At 33.9% G+C, this 21,667-nt stretch overlaps 1 protein-coding gene across 4 annotated transcripts in view; it reads right to left on the reverse strand.

Annotated features, from left to right (window-relative positions):
• Window positions 1-234: 234 nt before the first annotated feature.
• Window positions 235-21,667, reverse strand: part of AP3B1 (adaptor related protein complex 3 subunit beta 1) — a 153,651-nt gene continuing 132,218 nt past the window's right edge. For 3 of the 4 annotated variants that reach the window (XM_058043881.1, XM_058043880.1, XM_058043883.1), the window contains exons 25-27: window positions 19,018-19,115; window positions 13,717-13,855; window positions 235-980 (exon numbers count right to left, since the gene is read on the reverse strand). In XM_058043881.1, the coding sequence (XP_057899864.1) occupies window positions 827-980; window positions 13,717-13,855; window positions 19,018-19,115 (391 nt within the window). In that variant the 3' untranslated portion in view covers window positions 235-826. Of the gene's footprint in view, window positions 981-13,716; window positions 13,856-17,896; window positions 17,934-19,017; window positions 19,116-21,667 lie in introns of those variants that run through there. The other variant, XM_058043882.1, reaches the window with a different exon arrangement.

A 21,667-nucleotide genomic window follows, 5' to 3' on the forward strand; every position in this document is an offset into this window, starting at 1 on the left:
TTATGAGCAGGCCAATTTGAAAATAGGCAGCTGTTGGCTTTGTTTATTAACAAAAGTGTAACCGCATAGCAGACAATTTCATAGGAGTACAAACACTGGCTACTTTTGCAAGAACAATTTGCTGTATGTGTACAGGGTCCACCTTGTTTGTATTTACTTCAGGTAACCAGGTATATACAATACCAGCATGTCTGTTAACAATTTTTTACCAAAACAAGAAAGAGGGAGCCTCTGTTCATAGGCACTACTTTATTAGCATCTTAACAAAATATTTGAGAAAATGACAGTAGGTAGGAACAATGTTCTCAGTAGAGTTCAGGTTAACAAGCATTTCTAGAAAACCATTTTGCTGTACTTACTGTTTTTTCACACGCCAAAATTCTCTCTGAACCACATACTCATTGTGTATGTTGCTGAAACCCACCTCCCATTTGAACTCAGTTTTCAAGCAGTGTGATTTCCATTGAACTTTATTACCTAGTACTTGTCCACTATGGGGGGGAGTGGAAGCTGATGGGGAAGGAAGGTAGTGGGGGAAGGGAAGAGAGAGGGAAGGACTAGTATAGAACAAATGGGAAATACATTTAAAAGCGCAGATAACTGACAGTAAAATATATGTTCTTTGGTTAGCAAGCAGAAAAAAAGGAAAGGACTTGCATACATGATAGATACGCACTAGCATTCTAAAGCAGAAGACAAGAATGTCAAGAGTGTATTCTTTCCCCACTGCCAGATGGAAGGGCTATTATTATAAATGAAAGGCAGCAGTAGTGGATGCCAGGCACTTTTGTTGTGTGCCAGATTCTGAAGTCCAGATGTAAGCAGGTTACCCCTGGGACAGGACAGGCTTCAGCTCCCGCAGCAGAACAGAACCAATCACAGTTTTCTCAGTGTTTATGATGAGCTGTGCTGTAGAGCTCTCCTTCAGCTCCACTGTGACTAGCATCAGTGACCCACTGTGCACAGTCTTAGCTGCAAACCTGGAGGGAAAAGGAAAAAAAAAAAGAAAAGAGAAAAATCACTGAGGATCTTAAGGTCAAAGACTGCTAATGTTTCTTTCTGCAAGAGTTAAATTCGCTCAAATATAATAAAATACTTCTAAATTCACAAATGCATTTCAGGGGATAAACCATAAAACCTCCCATAAATTCCTCAAACATAATTTATGTAAATATTTTTGCATTATATAAAGAAGTATCATGCAAAATTTTGTATTTAGGAGTACAAATGAAATCTTATTTAAATAATTTTTAATGTAAATATTGATTCTTCAGTTTATCTACCATATTCATACACACTGACAACCTGACTACAGCTGTATAGAATTTTCAAAGGGCTTTCATTAGTTGGTGCCCCAAAGACAATACAACTATGTTAAATATAGTAGAACATATATAAAAAGCCAAACTATTGTACTTACTAAAATATGTCTCCTCCTGTAATCCCAGAAATTAATTAAAACTAAAACCAGTCAAAATTATAAACGTAAAACAATCACTTTGAAATGACAGTAGCAGCAAGACAGAGTTATTCTGTGAATTTATCTCCAGAACCATAAAAATGTGGCCAATATTTTTAAACATTTTATAATTATTAAAAATCCTACAAAGGAAATAAAAAACTACTAACCAATCAGACAGACAAAAGTTAGGACTAATGCACCATTACTAAATTCCAAGACATGAAGAACCCACTAATTACATGGAATTAAAAGCAAAACTAGCCTTTTAAGCACCACAATTGACTGAAAAGCCATTTTAGGCACAATGAACTTCTGTCAATCCTGTTAATTCATTCTGTGTGCAGAGCCAGGCCCAAGAGACAGGAAGCAAGGATGGCAACAGCGTCCATCTTTCCATCTTCCACAAGGAGCACAACATGCTCTCCCCCCTTCTTGGTTACTTCTCAACAACAAAGTTGCTGCACATGGGCTTTTGAAAACACTAACAAGTGTAGAGCAGGTCTGTGACCCCGTCTGACCCCACTTTACAGGGCCAATCTCCCCTCCTCTTTCTGAATGACACGTGTCTGAATCAGAGCCATCTGCCTCAATTTGCGCAACATCTTCAGTCACAATAGGACCCAGTTAGCCCTGACAACAGCTCACAATACAGAAAAATCAAACTGCTGCGCTGACAGCACGCTACGGGCTATTCAAGAGCAAACCAACTGGTCAGTGTCTCCTGTCTGACAATCAGCATGGGCCTTGCAAAGCGCCTACCCAGGCCCTTGGGGATCTGTTTAATTACCATCTACATAAAGGAGGGAGTTTATCAGGAGATACTCAAAAAACTTCACTCCAGACTTAATTAAAATATTAGCCACTTAAGCAGGAAGCAGATTCTTTTTAAACGAGAAGTAATTTCTGTCTTTTTTTTTTCTTTTTAAACTAAGCATATCAAAATCTCATAACACATTATACTAATTAAGGAAACATGGGGCACTTTTCTAATGTCACCCATCATAGGTCAATCTATTTCTTTTGTCTGGATTACAGATACATTCAAAGACCTCTCTTTTTAATAGAAGGTTATAAAACAATATTACTAGTACAAAAATTACCTACTTAGCTAGTTATTTCAATGATTTCATCTATTTATGCTGCAAGATAGAAGATGACTATTTCTCTTGTTGACTTCCACAGGGGATAATTATAGAAACAATAGTCTTATTAGTCACTTTATTTACTTAACAGTTGTGCCTTGGGACAACACAGAAGCAGATTATCTCTGAGTATGCACATAAATAGGTTGCTAGTTGGCACTCCTGCTGTGCTTCATAGCCCCGAGGCTTGATTTTACCCTCTTTTATCAAAAGCTGAAAGTGATACAAAGTCAGCGTTCTGGCAAAGCCAAGGTGGTCCAAAGCATGAGAGATGAGTTTTGTGCTGATATTTTTACATGTGAATTTGCAAAATCACTTAGGGGATCAATAATACTTTTCCATAGCCCTGAAAAATCCACATAAAATCAATAAAATGTGAGTTTGCATGTGGTTTGCTAGATGCAAAGGGCCTGATACTCAGGTAATTTTACACAAAGCGTTAATACGCATAACTAGCAGCTGCTAATCAGCTTCTATCCATGGTCACCAATATGGCGCCTGGAATTGCTCGGTGAAGGAAGAACTGGACCGCAAAAGGAAGACTTATTTCACCATTAAAAATGCACATATAGAAGAGAACCACTCAGTGGGTTTACTGCTGCTTTTGAACTTTGGAAACCAAAATTTGCTCCCTAGAATAGGGAATATAATCTAGTTTCTAAGGAGAGTTATAAATACACTTGTATAATGTGTAAAACTGAATACAATTATAACAGGATGGAGCAGTTGGCACTGGCAGTAAAACTGGTTTGTCAGTTATTTAGATGTTTTAAATACACTGTAATTGAAGAATTTAGTTAATAGCTGTTTTTTCAACTAAATACATGCTACTGCATTTATATACTAACTCTTACCATAAACCCTCAAGAATTTTCCAAAAGGTGTGTTGTTCTCAACTAAACACCTAGGGAAGCCTAGAAAGGCATGAAAAAAATCTCCCAGCAGCAAAAAATTAATCACTAATAACATATGTTCATGCTTAGCGAGAAACTTTCATTTTCTCCATGAGGTCAGTAATAATTTTTCACTTTGTAGGTTAGAATTTGAATTAAAAACAAACAAAAATCCCCAAACGAAACCAAAAAAGACAATAAACCAACATGAAATTTGGCTTTAAGAAGCCTTGAAAACTGCACTGGGATACATTTAAATCTAGGATGCACATTGATTGATTGTAGGTCCAAAAGAATGAATTTGTCCTGTGGACAACTCTAAACATAAGACATGTATTATGAGCATGGTTCTGTTGCAACAAAGGATCCATCTGTAAATATAAAAAAATCCCAAACAAACAACAAAAAAAACCCCAAAAACCAAAGCAAATGAGAATGCATCTGGAAAACAAATCCAAATATTTACTAATAGCTTCAAGATGGCTGTTTCTGCTATGATGCGGTATTTAATTCTGCGATAATATTGATTCTAAATCTGATTTTACATCATTAAAATATTCAGGAACATTTGCAGATGTTAGTATTTTTCCCATTTAAAAAAATCAAGACAGATTGGAACAAAAAAACCATGAGAAATATTTGCATATTCTGAACATTTACAATTTATTTTTTTAGAAAGAATGTTAAATATTCCGAGCATATGTGACGTGCAAAAAAGAGAAGGAGTTAATACATTATTTTTATATAAATGTAGTACCTATCAGTAGATAAGGAAATATACATTAAGAAACAAATTCAGCACCAATAAAGTACTATATATTTTTAGAAAATAACTCGGTCTTTCAGGAGTTAAAAATAAAGCATACAGTCTCTGTGACTTCCAATGAAAATAAAATTTGTTCATGATAACCATAGAGAAAAATTTGATATATAGTTGATATAAAGAGAAAACACAGAGTGTCAGATACTAAAATGTGACAGTGTTTGCCAAACACTGACTTGGCAATGATGACTAGTCTGAATACAGACGGGAGTAATTTTTTCTTTTTTTGTAGACAAAATATAGCTACTATAAGGAGATGCATTTTTTGCAGGAAAGGTTCTGAAAATTTCAGTGGCAGTGAATATACAGCAGCAGACTAACTCACTTAAAACCTGCTCGTTAAAATTCAACATTTGAGAAAGTAAATTTACACCTGAACACTCACTATCAGATTACGAATAAGTGCAAATCGGGATATTTACAGCAGAGCCGGGTTCATTACACATAATTCAACAGCATTAAAACACACTCTCTCCTGTCCAGTGCTTTTCTTCCTCTTTGACTTTTTTATTCAAGCTAAATTTTCTGATTTTTCTGTTCTACTGCTTACCACAAAGGGTGACAATGGCCCATGGAGGTTAAAACTTTTTTCCCTCCGCCCTTTCTTTAAATCTTGTACATGAAGCCTTCAATTACTGCCTGCTGAAGCAGACAGAATCCTATTAGTAAGGAAGACAATCAGAAGATGCAATGCCCTGCCCTAGCTGTAGAAAAATAATTAGTCCAAAGCTGACAAATGTGTAATCAAGTTATGCAATGAATATATTCAAAGGGGAAAATAATACTGCTGTGAATTAGTCTTCCATTTGTAAATATAAGAATGAATAACTACAAAGGAGCTTCCAGCATGTCAACTGGGCAACAAAGATCCTTACACTTATAGTTTCAGTACTCTGAATCTTTGTATTGCTCTGCTATGTACAGATTTCACCTTATAAATAGCAACTCATCTAAAAATTGGCTACTTGAATTTATTTGCATTAAAAAAATTACTTGTATTCATTCTCTGAGTAAGTCTTAGAAGGTGAAAAGGAAGTATTTGGGTATTAGTTCTGATCTGGGAATAGAGAGAGCTTAATACTAAAACTGTAAACACAAACATACCCACAAAAAGAAGGAACTTAATCTGATGATTTTAACATTGGCTACTACTAATAAAATTTGATTGCTATTTACCTTAAAAATCATATTATGATAATGTGACTTTCTTTTTCCCTGCATATTTAATGCAATTTTAACACTATCTCTGAACAAATTGTTCAAAATACCTAATTCATTAAAATAATGTAATTATTTTCCAAAATTATCTATTTTTCCAGTGGGTAGAAAATAACAAAATTGTAAAATAAACTGCACTCAAATGTACATATTTTTACCATGTTTATTTGCATTGCCAAAATAGATTTTAAGTCTGTCCTCAGTTTCCAGTAAGCAGCTGCACTGTACCTCTAACAAAAATGCAGAAATGCAAGTGGGTAGTCTGAACTTACTGTCCAATACATAGCACTACTCCACATGTTCAAAAAGATGCTGCATGAACTTTTTATTGTCTTCCAAATTTATCATTAGTTTAAAAATATCAGCATTTTTATATGTGGGTATTTATATCTCCTCCCTTAAACTTCAATGAGCTAAGAGCTTGAATCAAAGTATTTGGTCCTCCCGCCTTGAAAATTCTAATTCCAATACTCGATCTATTTTGTTTTTTCATATACTTCACTCTTTCTTTTTTTTTCCCTATAGAATTGAACATTTAATATGACACATGCTTGAGAATTATACTCAGTCTATTTTTAAAACAGGCTATAAATTTTAATTTGCAGGAAAATTATTTAATTTCAAGAAAGTAGATTATTTTATAGAATGATATTAAAATATTAAATATTAAATACTCAGAGATATTTACAATCAAAGACAGTCTTCTGCTCAGTTAGTTCCTAAAGTGTTAAGCATTTTCTGTTTAAATAACTGGCTCAAAGGGCTCCTGTTTGTTTTTCAAAGAAAATGCTGCACATATTTATCACTTTATACCATTCAGATACAAAAGCAGTGCTGTCCTCTAGTGGAGAGCAAATAAGCCAGGCTAGAACAATCTGTTTTGATCAAGAGCGTATCTAAAATGACTCACTCATATACTTTTGATGTTAAGACCAAATTTAATTTCCTAAAGTTATTTAAAAATCTTGCAATTTGCATATAAGCTCCTTAATACAATAATACATCTATGTGTTAAGGGCATTAAAATGATTCTGTGTGAAGGCATTCTCTTGATCAAGTATTTTACACCAGTTATTTAAAATCTTGATATGATATTACTCATGAAAATAGTATTAGTATACTCAGGGCCCTTTTGTTAGAAGAGAGAAAATGTCAAGGTTTTGGAAAATTAGGATTTGATTAAGGATTTGATTAGGCTTGATTAAGGAATAATGGTAATAGGAAGAGTAATATGAGGAACTACAGAATGAGTACTTTCATATTTATAAAATTCAGTTTTGTTTTCCTCTAGTAATAAAAAAATTAACCTAAAAATAGTTAATAAGCAGAAAGACTTCTAGTCCTGCCTGTTTAAAAAAAATATAAATGGTTAGCCTAGCTGGCTTTTTTTTTCTTTTTAAAAATAAAGAATATAAAATAAAGAAATAAAATAAAGAAAACAAACCCAAACCTCCCAAAACAAAAAGCTGGAATTACTTCCATCATAAAGCAAGAAAACATTAAGAGTTTAAAAGTCCTGCTTAAAATAAAAGGTGAAATAATGGTGGACATGGATATACTCCTATTCCATTTAAAATTCTGTCTCCTACAGGTAAAGACTACCACAAAAGCTGTTTTGCCTAGGTTATTTAGCTCTCTAATTAATTCGTACTTGAGAGATTAGGAAGAAAAATCAAAGTTGCATGCCTCTTACAAGGTTATTTACACAGCTACCCACTGAAGCCTTCTAGAAGAGTAGAACAAGAAGACTGAGCCCCACAGCTAAGGAACTAGAGAAGCAAAACAGTCTTAGGTAACTGCATCAAAGGAGGTACTTTGCAGGAGCAAAGGTTGGTTTCACTTCCTTGCAGCTCTCCAACAGGCTAACTGCTTAGTAAAAAACCTTAGAAAAGGCGTGCCTGCACACAGAACAGAAAAGGCCTTTAAAAAAGTCTTTGTGGATTTATAGACCTGTTAGTCAGCTACTGACAACATATACTCTGTTTCAAGTGAATAACTATAAAGAATTTATATTTCTCAGAAATTTATACATGGTGTTTATCCTCAATAGATGCGTATTTTTGTTTCCAGCAGACATGCTGGAAGTAGATGTAGTTGTTAGGTTGTTATATTAAGGTGATGGGATCTGATTACTAACTTTCTGCCTTAGAATTCTTCCAAATTTAGTGCAAACTGGAAGATGACATGCACAGAAAAATTTTCCAGGTGGACCCCATTAGATGGAGTTTGGTTCAGTACAAATGTACCTACACAAACATGCCATGGCATACCTTTTCTCCCCGCATTAAGTGTTGCTGGATTAAAAAGATGGGAGGATAACTGATTACTAACCACGACATTCTCTGATAATCAAAATTGTCTGTAAACAAAACCCTCTTTCCTTTGAGAATCAGTCTGCCAATATAGTATAAATGGGACATGACAGGTTGCAAAATGATAAAAAGGGGTGAATATAACCAGACTGTCAAGCTGATGCATGGGGTGAGAAATAAAAGCTAGTGAAACACAGTTTGGATTTCCGTATTTTCTGGATTTTGAACATTTTATGCAAGTTTCTACATTTGGTATTGTTGTTTTCATACTATTCAGAGTATGAATTCTCACCAATTGCAGTGTGTCTACTGTCATAATAAATGATTTACACAGTATGTTTCTGATTTTGCTAAAGGGTAGCAACACAAGCCTCCACAAGACAGGTAGATGGTATTTTACATCTTGTTCAATAATTGCTTATTCAAGGAATCAGATAGTGAAGGGTACACTAAGCAATGTCATACTCTCTACAGTGAGCTCTGAAGAAACTACCATATCTAAATGGTTCAGTAAAGTGTCCTTAAAAATGTAGGTTTCAGAACTGCACAGTCACTGCACGTACTGCAGTGCTTGAGCTAGGTTAGACCTGCCCCAGCAATGAGCAGAACTGCTGTTTCATGCTTCTTTGTTTAAAACTTAGCTTGCTTGCTGCTAATTCAGGTGTCTACTATGACACCACTAAGAGATGAGAATCCTCCCTCTGCAAGTCCTGGTCATGTCTAGGAAGAAGAGATGGCTGTTAGTATCGCCACATTTTGTGACTGTAATGGAGAAAGACATTAAAACCCCTATCTTAAAATGTGAAATGGCTGTTCTGAACACTTTAGAGCTTCATTGTTGAAAGAGATTTGATTTTCTCCAAACCCTCAGATTGTCCCATATGGGGTTGTTGAAATTATAGAATTGATCATGTGAAATCTGAGGACTGAAATTAATGCTGTTGTGTGTCTCAGAGGGTAAGACAATGGTTACAGCCATCCTGACGAACTGCAGAACAAAGATATGTATATGACACCATGCTCACTTTCTAATACTGCTACTTCCTGCTTGCAAGTGAGGATTCCTTCCAGGATACAACAGCAGCAACAAACTAGAGCAATGGACCATTAAGTAAGGTAAGGTCGACTAAACCTCATTCTTCATTATCCACCCTACTAGCTTCAGAGTTTTATCTCACTGACTGATTGGGCACTGCACAGGTAGTCTTCAAGAATGAAAACAGTGGAAAAGATGATCTACCTTGCACCACTTTTAGAGCCACAGTCATTGAAATGAGTAATATTCTGTAGTATGATGCATCCCATTTAGGAAATGCTTTGGGAAGTAGAAGGTAGAAAGGTAGGTAGTTGAAGATGGCCTGATTCTCCATCCCATTGCACATTATACTCTGACGTCAATAGAAGCACACAAGTATAAAACAAAATTAGAGTGAAGAAGTAAATCCAACTTGAGATCTTTGCTTTGAACAGATTTTTCTGCCATATGCTGCTGCCAACACTTTAAAAGCTTTGCACCATATTTTTGTTGGTAGCATGAAAAAGCACCTTCTCTGTGTATTTCCATTACTTTTTTTCCTAAGCCAATTTAGCCTGAAACATCTCTCCTTCATGCACAGGGTCTTATGTAATAGTAGACAATATTTTGACAATTTCTAGAGGATTATGAGAGCATTCAAGTCTTTATAAGATTCAAGTCTGCAACTAGTCTTTTCATTCTATCACCATCTGTTATCTTTTGTTAAAATCAAAGTGAAGCAGATGATGACTACCTATACTTGTAGGAGATGAAAATGAATAAAGGAGGAAGAGACCTGAGGAACTTTTAGAATATTCATCTGAGAAGAATAAGCAACACGTTGAAAGTAACACTAGCATGAAGGGCATTTCTGGGTAAATAAGGCTTGTGTCAGTTAAATAGAATAAGACTGAAAATCTTGAATAATGCCTTCATCTTATCATATTTTGAAATAGAGCAGCCAGGATTTCTTTGCTGTTGTTGTTGTTGTTGTATCTAAAGCAATGAATGTTACTGCCCAAGTAGAGACTGGGAGCTCAAGTGATGTTCTACAGAAGAATCAACTTTGAGGGAATAAATGTCCTCCATTACGTACCCTCTTACCTTGAAAATAGAATAATTCCTAATATGTTTTCCCCACTGACAACAAACAGCAGACATACTTCAACTGAAAAGTACTTGTTCCCTAAAGATAGTTATTCAGAGTGATTTAATTCCCTGCAGGAACAAATACTTTTCTTTCAGTGTCTTCGTCTTCAGATATTCAAATGGTGCCCTCACTTGTGGTCTGAACCAAAAGACAAAAGCTTGGTGACTCAGCCGACTCTTTAAAATCACTTTATCAACATCAAGTAACAGTTCTTAGAACATTAAAAGAGCTGTGGATATTCCAACAATTATGCTAATCAGTCTTGTGAAAAAATGTTTTACGGAAAAAAAGAACTCTTCTTTCAGAAGTTTTAATATTTAAGAAAACACATTTCCAATTAAAGAAAATCTCTGTTTTGAAATGCATTTCACATTCTTTATTCTAGAAGAAGCCTTTTAAAATTGACAGAATGTTTCCACTTATTAGCAAAAGCAAGAAAGATCAATATATAAAATAGCTAAATTCTATTAAGGACATGCAAATGCATTTCATGTTGTCCTACAAGGCCCTGTAATCCAAGCCCTTGAATAAACTCCACTGAAGATCATGTAACTACTCTAAAGAAAGCAAAATAGTACAGCAAATTTATTTTTCAAATAATAAATATTTACCTACACCTTTGTCTGCCGATATCTAGGTCTGTATCTATAGGCTACCAAGTTAAAAATTTTTGCAACTATCACTTCAAATAAAAACCAGTCAGAAAAGACAGTTTAAAGCAGAATCACCTATGTCACCTGGCGTATTTGTTCTACATTCATTTAACAGCTAAATTATTACACTGTAATGAAATACACAAATTTAGTAGCCACATGGTAAAGAGAGAAAGGAAATGCATTTAAGAAAGTGTTGCTACATTACGATATGCTCAGATATACAGCTGATGTATTTGACATTTGTTTTCACTTATTTCATTTTTCTTTGGTGACTGTATGCTACTCTGTTGATATTTATTTCAAGTATTTACTTTTGAATCTTCATTATATTTGCTCTAAATGTTTTTACTTGGTGCAAAAATAAAATCCTAATAGGGTTATTAATTTAAGGACCAGTAATTGGATTCCACCAGCATGACAACATCTTCAGCATGAATGTGAATACATTTAGACTGAAAGAAACCATGAAACACACCTGTTCATGTCCATTAGATACTCTTGCACTTGTATTAAACTGTACAATTTCATTTTGAATGAGTATATTGCATTACCAGGCAATACAATTTTTTTGGCATTAGCCATCATTAAGCAGTAATACTCAAATTGGGGATGACCAACTAATAGGTTAATGTAATTTATGCTGCACAATGCAGAATGCCAGTTAAAAAACAGTACTTATTTTTCTGTGTAAAAAGACTTCTTCCAAGAAGTCAGCTGAAGTAGTCCTCACAGAACAGCATGATGAACTAAAAGTTTTTGGACGTAATTTTTTTTCTGCAATATCACTTGCAATAAAACAAGACAAATGACAATCTTATAAAAATTAGAAAATTCACTTTTAATGTATTTTTATTTAATCTGTAAATGTTTAGACAAGATAAAAGGTGACTGTTTATTTTGTTATTCTGCAATTGTGTATCAAATAAAAGTCACAGTTCTTGTACCCATGAGACTTCTGACAGAAAAATTTGATTTTTGTTTCCTCTAATAACAGAGTTCATTTAATCCAAACATGTTTACCTTATATATATATATATATATATATATATATATATATATATATATATGTATGTATAAATATATATGTATATATATATATGTATATATATGTATGAATGTATATATATATATGTATGTATAAATAAACTATTTTGGTCATTTTTTTCAGCAATTTGGAAGGATTAATTATCTAATATCTATCTCAAATATTCATTCATGTGAATCTAGGATTTACTTTAATGATGAATCATTACTGTTTTAAAGATTAACAGGTTTATCACAGCATCAGTTACGTAATGTTCCTGCTCAGTAAAATCTAGGTAGAATTATGACTACATAATATCTGTGAACTCCATTTACTTACGGTGAAGCAAACAAAGGACTGTTTTCTAAATGCTTATCAACTGCTGGGCATTTCTCAAAGGCCATTTAAATTGTTATAAACTGTATGTTTTGCTTGATGGATTATTCTATAATCTATTCTATAACTATTCTGGCACACTGAAAACATTGTATTTTGAATCTAAGAAATCAAAGAAGATTTCAGGATGTTCTGAAGCACTCTGAATGCTTCAGCTTGTCCCAAACATGCCTTTAAGCACTGTCTCTGAAGAAGTGTACCCAACAGTAAGTGCATCTTCAATATATTTACTGTTGGTTATAGACTCTGTTGTGGAAAACTTCCCTTAAAAGAAACCAAAAGAGCAAAAGAAAACACCATCAAAGTAGAAACTTATCTACAGCCAGGAAATGTGTGGCTGAGCTAGGAGCTAGGCTATTATTTTAGGGAGCCTTTTTGAGACTCAGTCAACAAAACAATCCATGCCTATGTGATAAGTCTCATGTGATAGATAGGGTAAAGATGGAGAGCACCTGTAGCAGCAAACACTTCAGTCTCTCTTGATTGACACTCTCACCTAGTCTTTGAATTGATGTTGAGAACACAGGCTATACGGATCCCTCAGGGATGCAACAAATGAGGACTCTTTCATGGAGGATCAGGTGTCAAGAGTGACAATCATTTCAGTGCAATTGCACTAGCTGTGCCATGTTTTTATGGTGAAACAGAATTTTATCATTAACCGTATCAAATACATAGGAAAATCCAGCTGGGTTAATGTTAATACAATGCACTACAACTGCCCAGCAATGCAAAAGAGACTACATCCAACAATATCAGGTTATTAATCTTGTGTAGGCTACAGAATTCTCACCCTTTCAAACAGCCATCTCAGTCAGCAAAATTTCAAACAAAAGATTGTTGTTTTCTTTAAAGGAAGATACTTTACTTTTACTGAATAGCAAAATTCAGGGGACTAGAGATAATTCAGAATTTAGTGAACAGTTTTAGTAGATGGTAAGGGAAATGTATTAGTTTTCTTATTTCAAGACCAGGTTAATCTGTGTGTTCCTGCCAGAAGTGAGAAGCCATACAGATTCACAGGACTAAATATTTTGAGTTAATCACATTAAAAGCTGTCATTAACTAACAATTGCATTAATTCCACTCACATTCTGTATCATAACATTTGGATGAAATGGATTAATCTACAAGTAAAAACTGGAAATTTGACAGGGCCAATGACTTTCTTGGCAGGTAATTGTTTTTGTTTGCAGATATATATGTAGGAAAGCAAAAAACTAATATTGGAAAACAAGTTGCTCCTCACAGATGATAAAACTAGAGCAGGCTACTTACTATAGGAAACAGAAACAAAAGTTAAAAAATCTCCCAAAACCTTCTAGAAAGTACTGTGCTCTAAAAGGCTACCTCTTCCCTTTGAAACAAAAAAAGGGATGGACAATTTCCTCTAACTGTGCTCAGTAAAGTCTAGACACTTCTATATACACTCAATTAATGAGCTGCAGAATACTTAGTCTCAAGTTACTATATGCTTAGTATTATATATTTCAGTATAATTTGCTAGCTTCTTCCTTAGAGTATAGGTAATAAAATTTTCTCTAATATTATCAAATGTTGATGAATTTTGAACTAACAAATTAATATTAAAAGATAGTCATACTTTAAATAACAAATAATCTTACCTGTGTATGTTATCTTGACCAGAAGGAACTACACCCAGGTTAGCTGCTTTCACTACTCTCTCAATTATTACAAGTCTAGTAGAGTTCTGTGGAGCAACAGCTATTGTAGTAGATGTCTCATTCATTCCTGTCAGCATTCCTGAAACATTAAGTATTTAATTATGAATGCAGTAGGATTTGCTCGCTTATTAAGCATTAAACCAAAATAGTAGACACCTAAACAAAAAACAAGGCATTAAAAGTTGGATAATTTATTGAGAAAACAATTTCATAAGAACTCACATAATTACCTTACTTTAATGTCTTACTTGCAATGACCTTCTATCAGAAACAAATTAGTAATAGCCGAACAATGACATCTGTGATACTAATGCAACTGTGAAACCAAGGCAGTTTTTCCCTCATAAAAAGCTTAATTTAAAAGAAGAATGCAAACGCAGAAATTAAATATTAAGTAAGACTGCTTTGGAAAGGTGCAGCTTAAGTGAGAACATACACAAAGATCCTTTATAATCTTTCAATCATACATTTAATTATAATTCCATATCCAACTGCTAAAAATTATCATTAAATTCAGATAGTAGTAATTGGTTCAATTTAGTTATTTAAGAGAAAGTCAGCACATCAGAAACTGGTAAATTCAGTTAGCATCCAGCTCTCTAAAATATCAACATAAACTGTTTGAGTAAAATTATTTGAATATGACTACAAAATGGAACAGAAATTTAAAGATTACATCCAAATATATGATGAAAAAAAAGTACAGAAGGATATGACATTCAAGGACATTTTAACGAAACTCACGCTTTTCTATCAATATCCATTGTTTAGAAGAATGATTTGTTAGATGCTCATGTTGATTAAAACACAACAGTAACTGCAACATAACACTGTGAGTGCCTTTTTACAGTATGTTCAGAAGCTGAAAATGCAGGCAAACAAAGGAGCACGGTACTTCAGGCAGAAATATGAAGCATCTGAAGGAACACTAACAATGAAAACAACGTAAAAGTCTCAAAAGGCCAATGTTTTAGGGCTGCACATACAGTTCTAACCTAGAGGAAATAGCAGTACCAAGATGCTTAATAAGAACAATTAAAAAAATAAATCCAGCATTTTAATGCCCCGGAATGTGCTGCTGTCACAGAATAAGAAATATGAAAGTAAAAATGGAACAGCTGATGAGTAAATAATAGGATTTTTGAAAGAGAACAAAAATCGGCATACAACTTTTATAACAATCAGATTTATCTTGAGTAGAACATTCTATTTCAAATAGTTTAACTATTAGGCAAAAGCTTTACAAACTACATACACAGACTAAGACTGCTTTTAAGCAGAGCACAGGGACTGACATAACACTGCTGAGAGATATGTGTACTTATTTAGGATTTAAACCTTCTCCATTAGGCTCTACTGAAGAGCAAATGCTGAATAAATGAATGCAACTATGTTTATGTTAAAAGCCTGTTTCCCGCAGCATGTAATTAAAGGAAATGTTGTACAAAGCCAGTACTTTTGTCAAGCTCCTGTAAATGGAAAGATGGATAGCACTCAGAAAAGTGAATGCATTGCTTCATATTTAACCTTAACACTCTTGTCATTAATGGTTTGTCTAACTTGTTCTATAAAAGACAGGGTACTGCTCCATTGAAGTAAAATTAAAAAAATCAACTAAACCATGCTTTTCAGAACAGAAGATTCATTATCGTCGACTAATGTATTGGCATAAAGCAAAGTAACATCCTATCAAGTAAGGCACACATTCAATCTGCTTTTTCACCCCCCTTTATTTTTAACTCATGCTGTTTTATTGTTATAGGCAATTTGTACCACTCAGCATGACAGTGTAAACTGAATCAAGATTAATTTACATGCAAAAGAACACTTAGGAGAGCAGCGTGGTAAGCAAATGTATTGTCTCGATTGCTGAGGTGGAAAAGAACCTGGAAATAAAAAAGGCTACTCTAATTAAGGAGCATCAAATATGATTGCTTGGGGTAGTCAATGGCCAGAAAATAGCAAATGTCCAACCATTTAAAGAATTAGCATCCTGCTTTTTAGGAAAACAAATTTTATATATACAATTTTAATAAAATTAGGTAAAATATATGTTTACTTAACCAAGATTGGGTTTTGGTGTTGGCTTGGTTTTTTTTAAAATGTGATTCAGGTATACACTTTTAAAAAAAGTTGACAAAATTATTTAAAAACATGTCTATTGAGAGAAAAAAAAAATCCTGAAGTAGTTTTAATTGCCTATTTTAAAAATGCCATCATAAAAATTCTGATTAATATTCAGCTATAACAATCACATGACACATTTAATATTGCCTGAAACACAAGAATTCAAGAAAACTCTAGCCTGAGCACAAAGCAGGAACTAGTCTGGGTTAGCCACCTGATATGATGAAATAACTGTATGTATTTTAAATAATAAAAGAAGATTAAATTGGTAAAATTACAGTGATGGGTAACAAGGTATGCTAGCCAGCAAGACTAGTCCTATTCTGAACTGAGGGAAAGAGAGGTTTGCTACCGAATTTCAAAAACAACAGACAAGTTGAAATCTGGATACAGAGCTCCCAACACTAAATGTTCCACTCATGCAGAATTCCTGCTATGGCTTTGACTTTACATGGGGATGTGATGTAAAACAGGGTATAAAATTCTGAGTCCTGAAGGATCAGAAAAAATACTTGAGCAAAAAGGTAAAGAATGTTTAATATTTTAATCCATTTTAATCCATTCATTCCAAATTGTCAATCACAACAACTACTAACTCAGTTGCTTTTCCAGGGAACTATGCAACCAGAGGATTCTGAGCTCAGGAAGAAAGGAAAGGGGAGATGGTGCAGCAAAGCTAAGCATATAATGCACAGCATGTGGACAAAAACAGCTTTTGAGGTTCTGCTGCTACCACCAGATAACCTTCACAGACATGAATATTCAATAACCTGTCTGCTCCTCTCTCTTTATGCCATCAGGAAGAAAATGGACATATACAAATGTAACAGACAATGTAAAATAGCAGAGTGTAATTGAATAAAGATGTGTAGCAATGAATTGTCTTCTACATAGCAGTATAATACCAGCTATTTTCTCTGTAGAATTCATATTAGGTTACACATGCAATTTAGATGTAAAAATCCTTAAAACCCATACATATTTTCATTCTCTCCTTGCATTTCTAATATTCTCCTCAAACACTTCAGTATTTTTTACCTATCTGTTTTGGTAACGAATAAAACCATCTCCAGATACAGGACTTGAAACACATTCAAAACCAACTAAACAAAACAAACCAACCAACCAACCAACCAAATTAAAAAAAAAGGAGAAAAAAAGGAAAAAAAAAAGGAAAAAACATGACAAGTGAAAAACAAGTTATATAAATCAGATTCATTTGGAGAATACAGGCAAATTGAAGTTAAACACAAAACAGAATAGCATATACCAACTTCTAAATTGTCCTGCATTTATTATTGTAATTTGGACTTTTCATTTAGCAAGAACACAAAGTAATTCTTCCCATATGCTACCTGTTCCTAAAGCTTTGTAATAAATACGAATGCAAAATGTAGAATTCAGACCTCTGTTACAAAGAATATTCTGATACAGCTGATATCCATAAGAAAAAAGATGGAATAGGAAAGGTTTTTAAACCTGTAGTAAATTTGCCAGCCTGCAAAGTCCTGCATCAAAGAATGAATTCAGGAAGACAGAGCAAGCGATACAGAAATGCCAAGAGACCTTCATGGATTTACAAATACTTCATATAAACAAATTTTCAAATAGCTTTATTCAGAGTAGCCTTTCTGCTCTATTAAACATAGCAAACAGCTGCCAGATTTATTCAGACAAATAATCAACAACCATAGAAGTAAAATGGCAGAAGAAAAAGGAATTTTGGCAACAACTCCACAGAGGACCACAGCTATTCTCCAAGTACACTTCTTCTATGTGTTCATGGTTCTGTATGGCCAGTCAGGAGGAAAAAAAGCCCTCAGTCACAGTAAAGCATACAAAAACTCTATCAGAATACCACAAAGCGAGCAAACATAAAAACAGGGAGGGAAGAAGCATAGTAACCTGCCTTTTTTTCACTACAACCCCAGCTACAATTTTTAGAAGGGAACAGTTTAAAATAAATGTACCACAGCCTCGTTCAATCACTCACCTTGGTTTGCTGAGCAGGTATAAAGCAGAGAGGCAGGCTTTAGCCAGCAAAGGGTAAGAACAGCAAATAAGTATCAATTGGTTATGAAAACAAAGCACAATCCTTAACTTTTCACTGCAGCCATAAGCTTAACTGCAAATTATCTAGACAGTATTTAAACTACTTTCTTAATAATTCAATAACACAAAAGCAAGAAATGCTCAAAGGCAATAACTAATAATACATAACATTACTCGTTGGTGTTCTTGACTGCTTGATGGATATACTGAGTTTCTGAGCCTTACACAGCAATGAGACAGGATCCCATGGGCATATTCTCATCTCAATGTGAAGAGACATACACATGTAAATCCCCATACATTGAGATATATGAGTAAACACTACTGCATTTGAGTGCATCCAAAATGTAACCACTTATATTTTAAAATATCCAAGAATCATATCCAAATTAAGGACAGCAGTATTGACTATTCCATTTAGCATATGGTTAGGTCAAACCTAAGCACAATTTTAGGTCAAACCTAAGCACAATATTTTGAATAAAATATTTAAGTCACTAAAAGCTCTTATGGGGGTTTGTGTCTGGATTAGTATAAAAGACTTAAATTCTTTGAAAACACAGTATTAGTAGAATGCAGAAGTATAAAAAACAGTATTCCAACATGAGTAGTTTTTATATATGAAGTGTTTGAAAGTGAAAAGATTAAAACAATCTTCAAAGTAGCTAAGGAACAGGTACATTAACAGTATGAAAATTAGTATTGGAATAAAGAACAGTAAAACCCGATGCAATACCAATGTATAAATGGTTCATTTCCTTGAGCTGGCATCACAAGTTTCTGTTTTACTGCTGGTAGGAAAGGCATTCACACTTCATGATGGGAAGCCAAAAGGCTTTGAGCCGAAAGACTGTTTTAAGGTAAAGTGTGGGCTTTGATCCTTTAAAGACGGCATTATATCATGGCACATCCTTCTCAAGATACTTTTAAACTACTTGTCAGAGTGAATACTAACAATCTCAACCACCTACAACTGGAAGCACTTTCTGTATGCTTGGAAATTGAAAGGCATGCAGCTCTCTTCCCAAGTAAATTTACTGAAGCTGCTGAAGTATTTCTCACCTTGCTCTTTCTTAAAATCTTTCTCTGACATAGTGACAGGCAGGAGCAGTTCTCCAACAGGGGGCTGAATGTTAACATTGAAGTGATCATCCTTTGTGCTAGAAAAGAGAAATTACAGAGAATCAACCAGGTGCTTCAACACTGATTAACAAATACACATATATCAGTTTCAAATTTTCTGTAAAATCATGAAAAAGTATAAAAACTACCTGTACGATTTCTAACTTATAAATTTGAAAGCTAACTTCTTACATTAGTAAAGCCAATCCATTTTTCTCCAGTACAAATGTGGTAGGCATAGTCTTGCATTTCTGAAAATATAACTTTTATTCAAATCAATGTTTATTTGTGACCTACAAAGCATCACACTCAATCTAAATGCTTGCAAAGGACAAATTATTGTGCATTTCACAAATCCTTTGAGAGAACTGTTATGCATTCTGTCATCAGCTACAGCTGTTCTAGAAATAGGAGTAAACATAGAAAACATATAATTTCAGACAAAAGGATGATATTGTCTGGAAAAAAACCCACAAACAAGCCAAACAATAAATACATTAGTAAAGGAGAAATATTTTTGATAACTTTGGTTTTACAGTATTTGGTATATTTAAACAAAATCACAGAGCATACTGGTTAATGTAAAAGCACGCTGGAAAACTGCAGAACATTTTTTAAATGGCAGAGTTAAAAAATACTATCAAATGTTACAAACATTTCTCCTCAAGAAATAAATATCATATAGTGAACTTCCTCTCATTATCCATTCAATTGCCTAAGTTTCCAACTATTTTGTATGAGACTTCTTCAAATCTACAGGAACTCAAGATACATTCACCCTGCTATGTTTCATTGACTAACTGTACCATAAGGGATTTGCCTAGCAATTCAGGATCACTACATCCAGTCAGAATCTTTGTTAATGCTTTAAGGCCTGAGAAATTTTTAGAAAAGAACACTTTCCTTTTTTTTCCTGGTGTACCAAATAGTCAATATATATTGATTGGTGATATGCCTCAGATATCTTACTTAAATATAACGATACAATCATTAGAATGGAAAATACATTTCATCCATTAACATCCATGTTATTTAAATTAACCTAAAATATGTGTTACTGATATTTTATAACTCTGCAATTTCAAAGTTCTGAAACTAGAGACTGATGAAAGCAAACACCAGATCAATAATATAGAAAACACACGTCTCCCTCCTAAAGATGCAAGACAAGCCACCTGGAAACAGAGAAGCATTTTACAGTCCTTCTACTCACAATTCTAATATTTATTGTAATTACCCATTTACAAAAGGAAATGCTTAGGAACTAGTACGTCCTTATTTTCTAGCTTCCGGTGTGTTATAATTATGCTTATAAGTGCAGTCTCAAGTATGAGCTGTTCAAATAAAATGGGACATTTATGCTAACTTCTCTGAGAACTGCTATTTAGTACACATACAGGGAAACAATCCCTTCAAACTCCCAATACTTCCTTTATAAAACATCATTTATTAAGCGCTGCTTGTAAAAGCTAACAAATTCAAACTTTTTACCCCCGTACTAATCTCCCCCCCTGTACTACCTTAAATGCCATCTGTCTCTAAAGTCATTATTATAATAAAAGACCAGGGATTGTTTGATTATCTAGCCCAATTAAGTGCACAGTAAAATAAGCAAGAACTATTTTTTCTTTAGTTTTTCTTTTGAATAGTGATTAAGAACTCAATCATCTTAAGAGCTGATGGAAGAGTCTTTAATCAACTGCCTCATTAATTTTTTTGCTATTCATACCTACTACTTGGACTATAAGACTACCACTTTCAACAATACCTTCATTGACACTCTTCAACTGATTGTTCGACCAATCTTATGTTTCATATTTAAGCAAGATGTACTCTACATAATTCAGCATGAAACAGATAAACCATTTTGTGTACAATGATTTATGTCCCACATTGACTGGAGAGATGCCATTTGTACATAAACTTGACTTATAACATCAATTATTAGATTGCTTTAATGCTTATAACAATATTTCCACAACAAGAAGGAATAAAAGCATGAGCACCCCTTGGATTTTTTATGTCCATAACTGCTTAAGAGGACCACTTGACACCTCTGCTGTTAACAAACATTCCACTTCCATTTCCTCTAGTGAATAAATAGCTAATATATATTCTTTGATAAAACATGAACTCTTCATAGCCTACAAACAGAAATTCTGATTGCTATTTGTTCTTCAAAACCACTTTGTTCTTAATTTCACTTTAGTCAGCATCTGGGTTACTTTGCATTACTTTAATTCCAGTGTGCTACAGTAAATTTCTTTCTCAGCTACAGAAAATCATCCTTCCCTATAGGTTCTCTTTATCAGACACTTCACAGATTAAATATACAGCTTTTGTTTGTTGATCTGCATCTCTTTTATTACGTCTTTATATTAGAGAACTCATAATATTTAATTTAACAAAAGTTACTTCAGAATTCCAGAGAACCACAATATGAAGGGGCATTAGGAATCACCTGATTCTACCTCCTGCTTAAGCAAGGGTCACCTTAGCTCACTTGGTTCATGGCCTTGTCCATTTGAGCTCTGAGTATCTCCAAAGATGGAGATTTCATCAGATATCTAATGAAGAAATTTGAGAATAA

The sequence above is a fragment of the Melospiza georgiana genome, chromosome Z, assembly GCF_028018845.1.
Source record: "Melospiza georgiana isolate bMelGeo1 chromosome Z, bMelGeo1.pri, whole genome shotgun sequence".
NCBI lineage: Eukaryota > Metazoa > Chordata > Aves > Passeriformes > Passerellidae > Melospiza > Melospiza georgiana.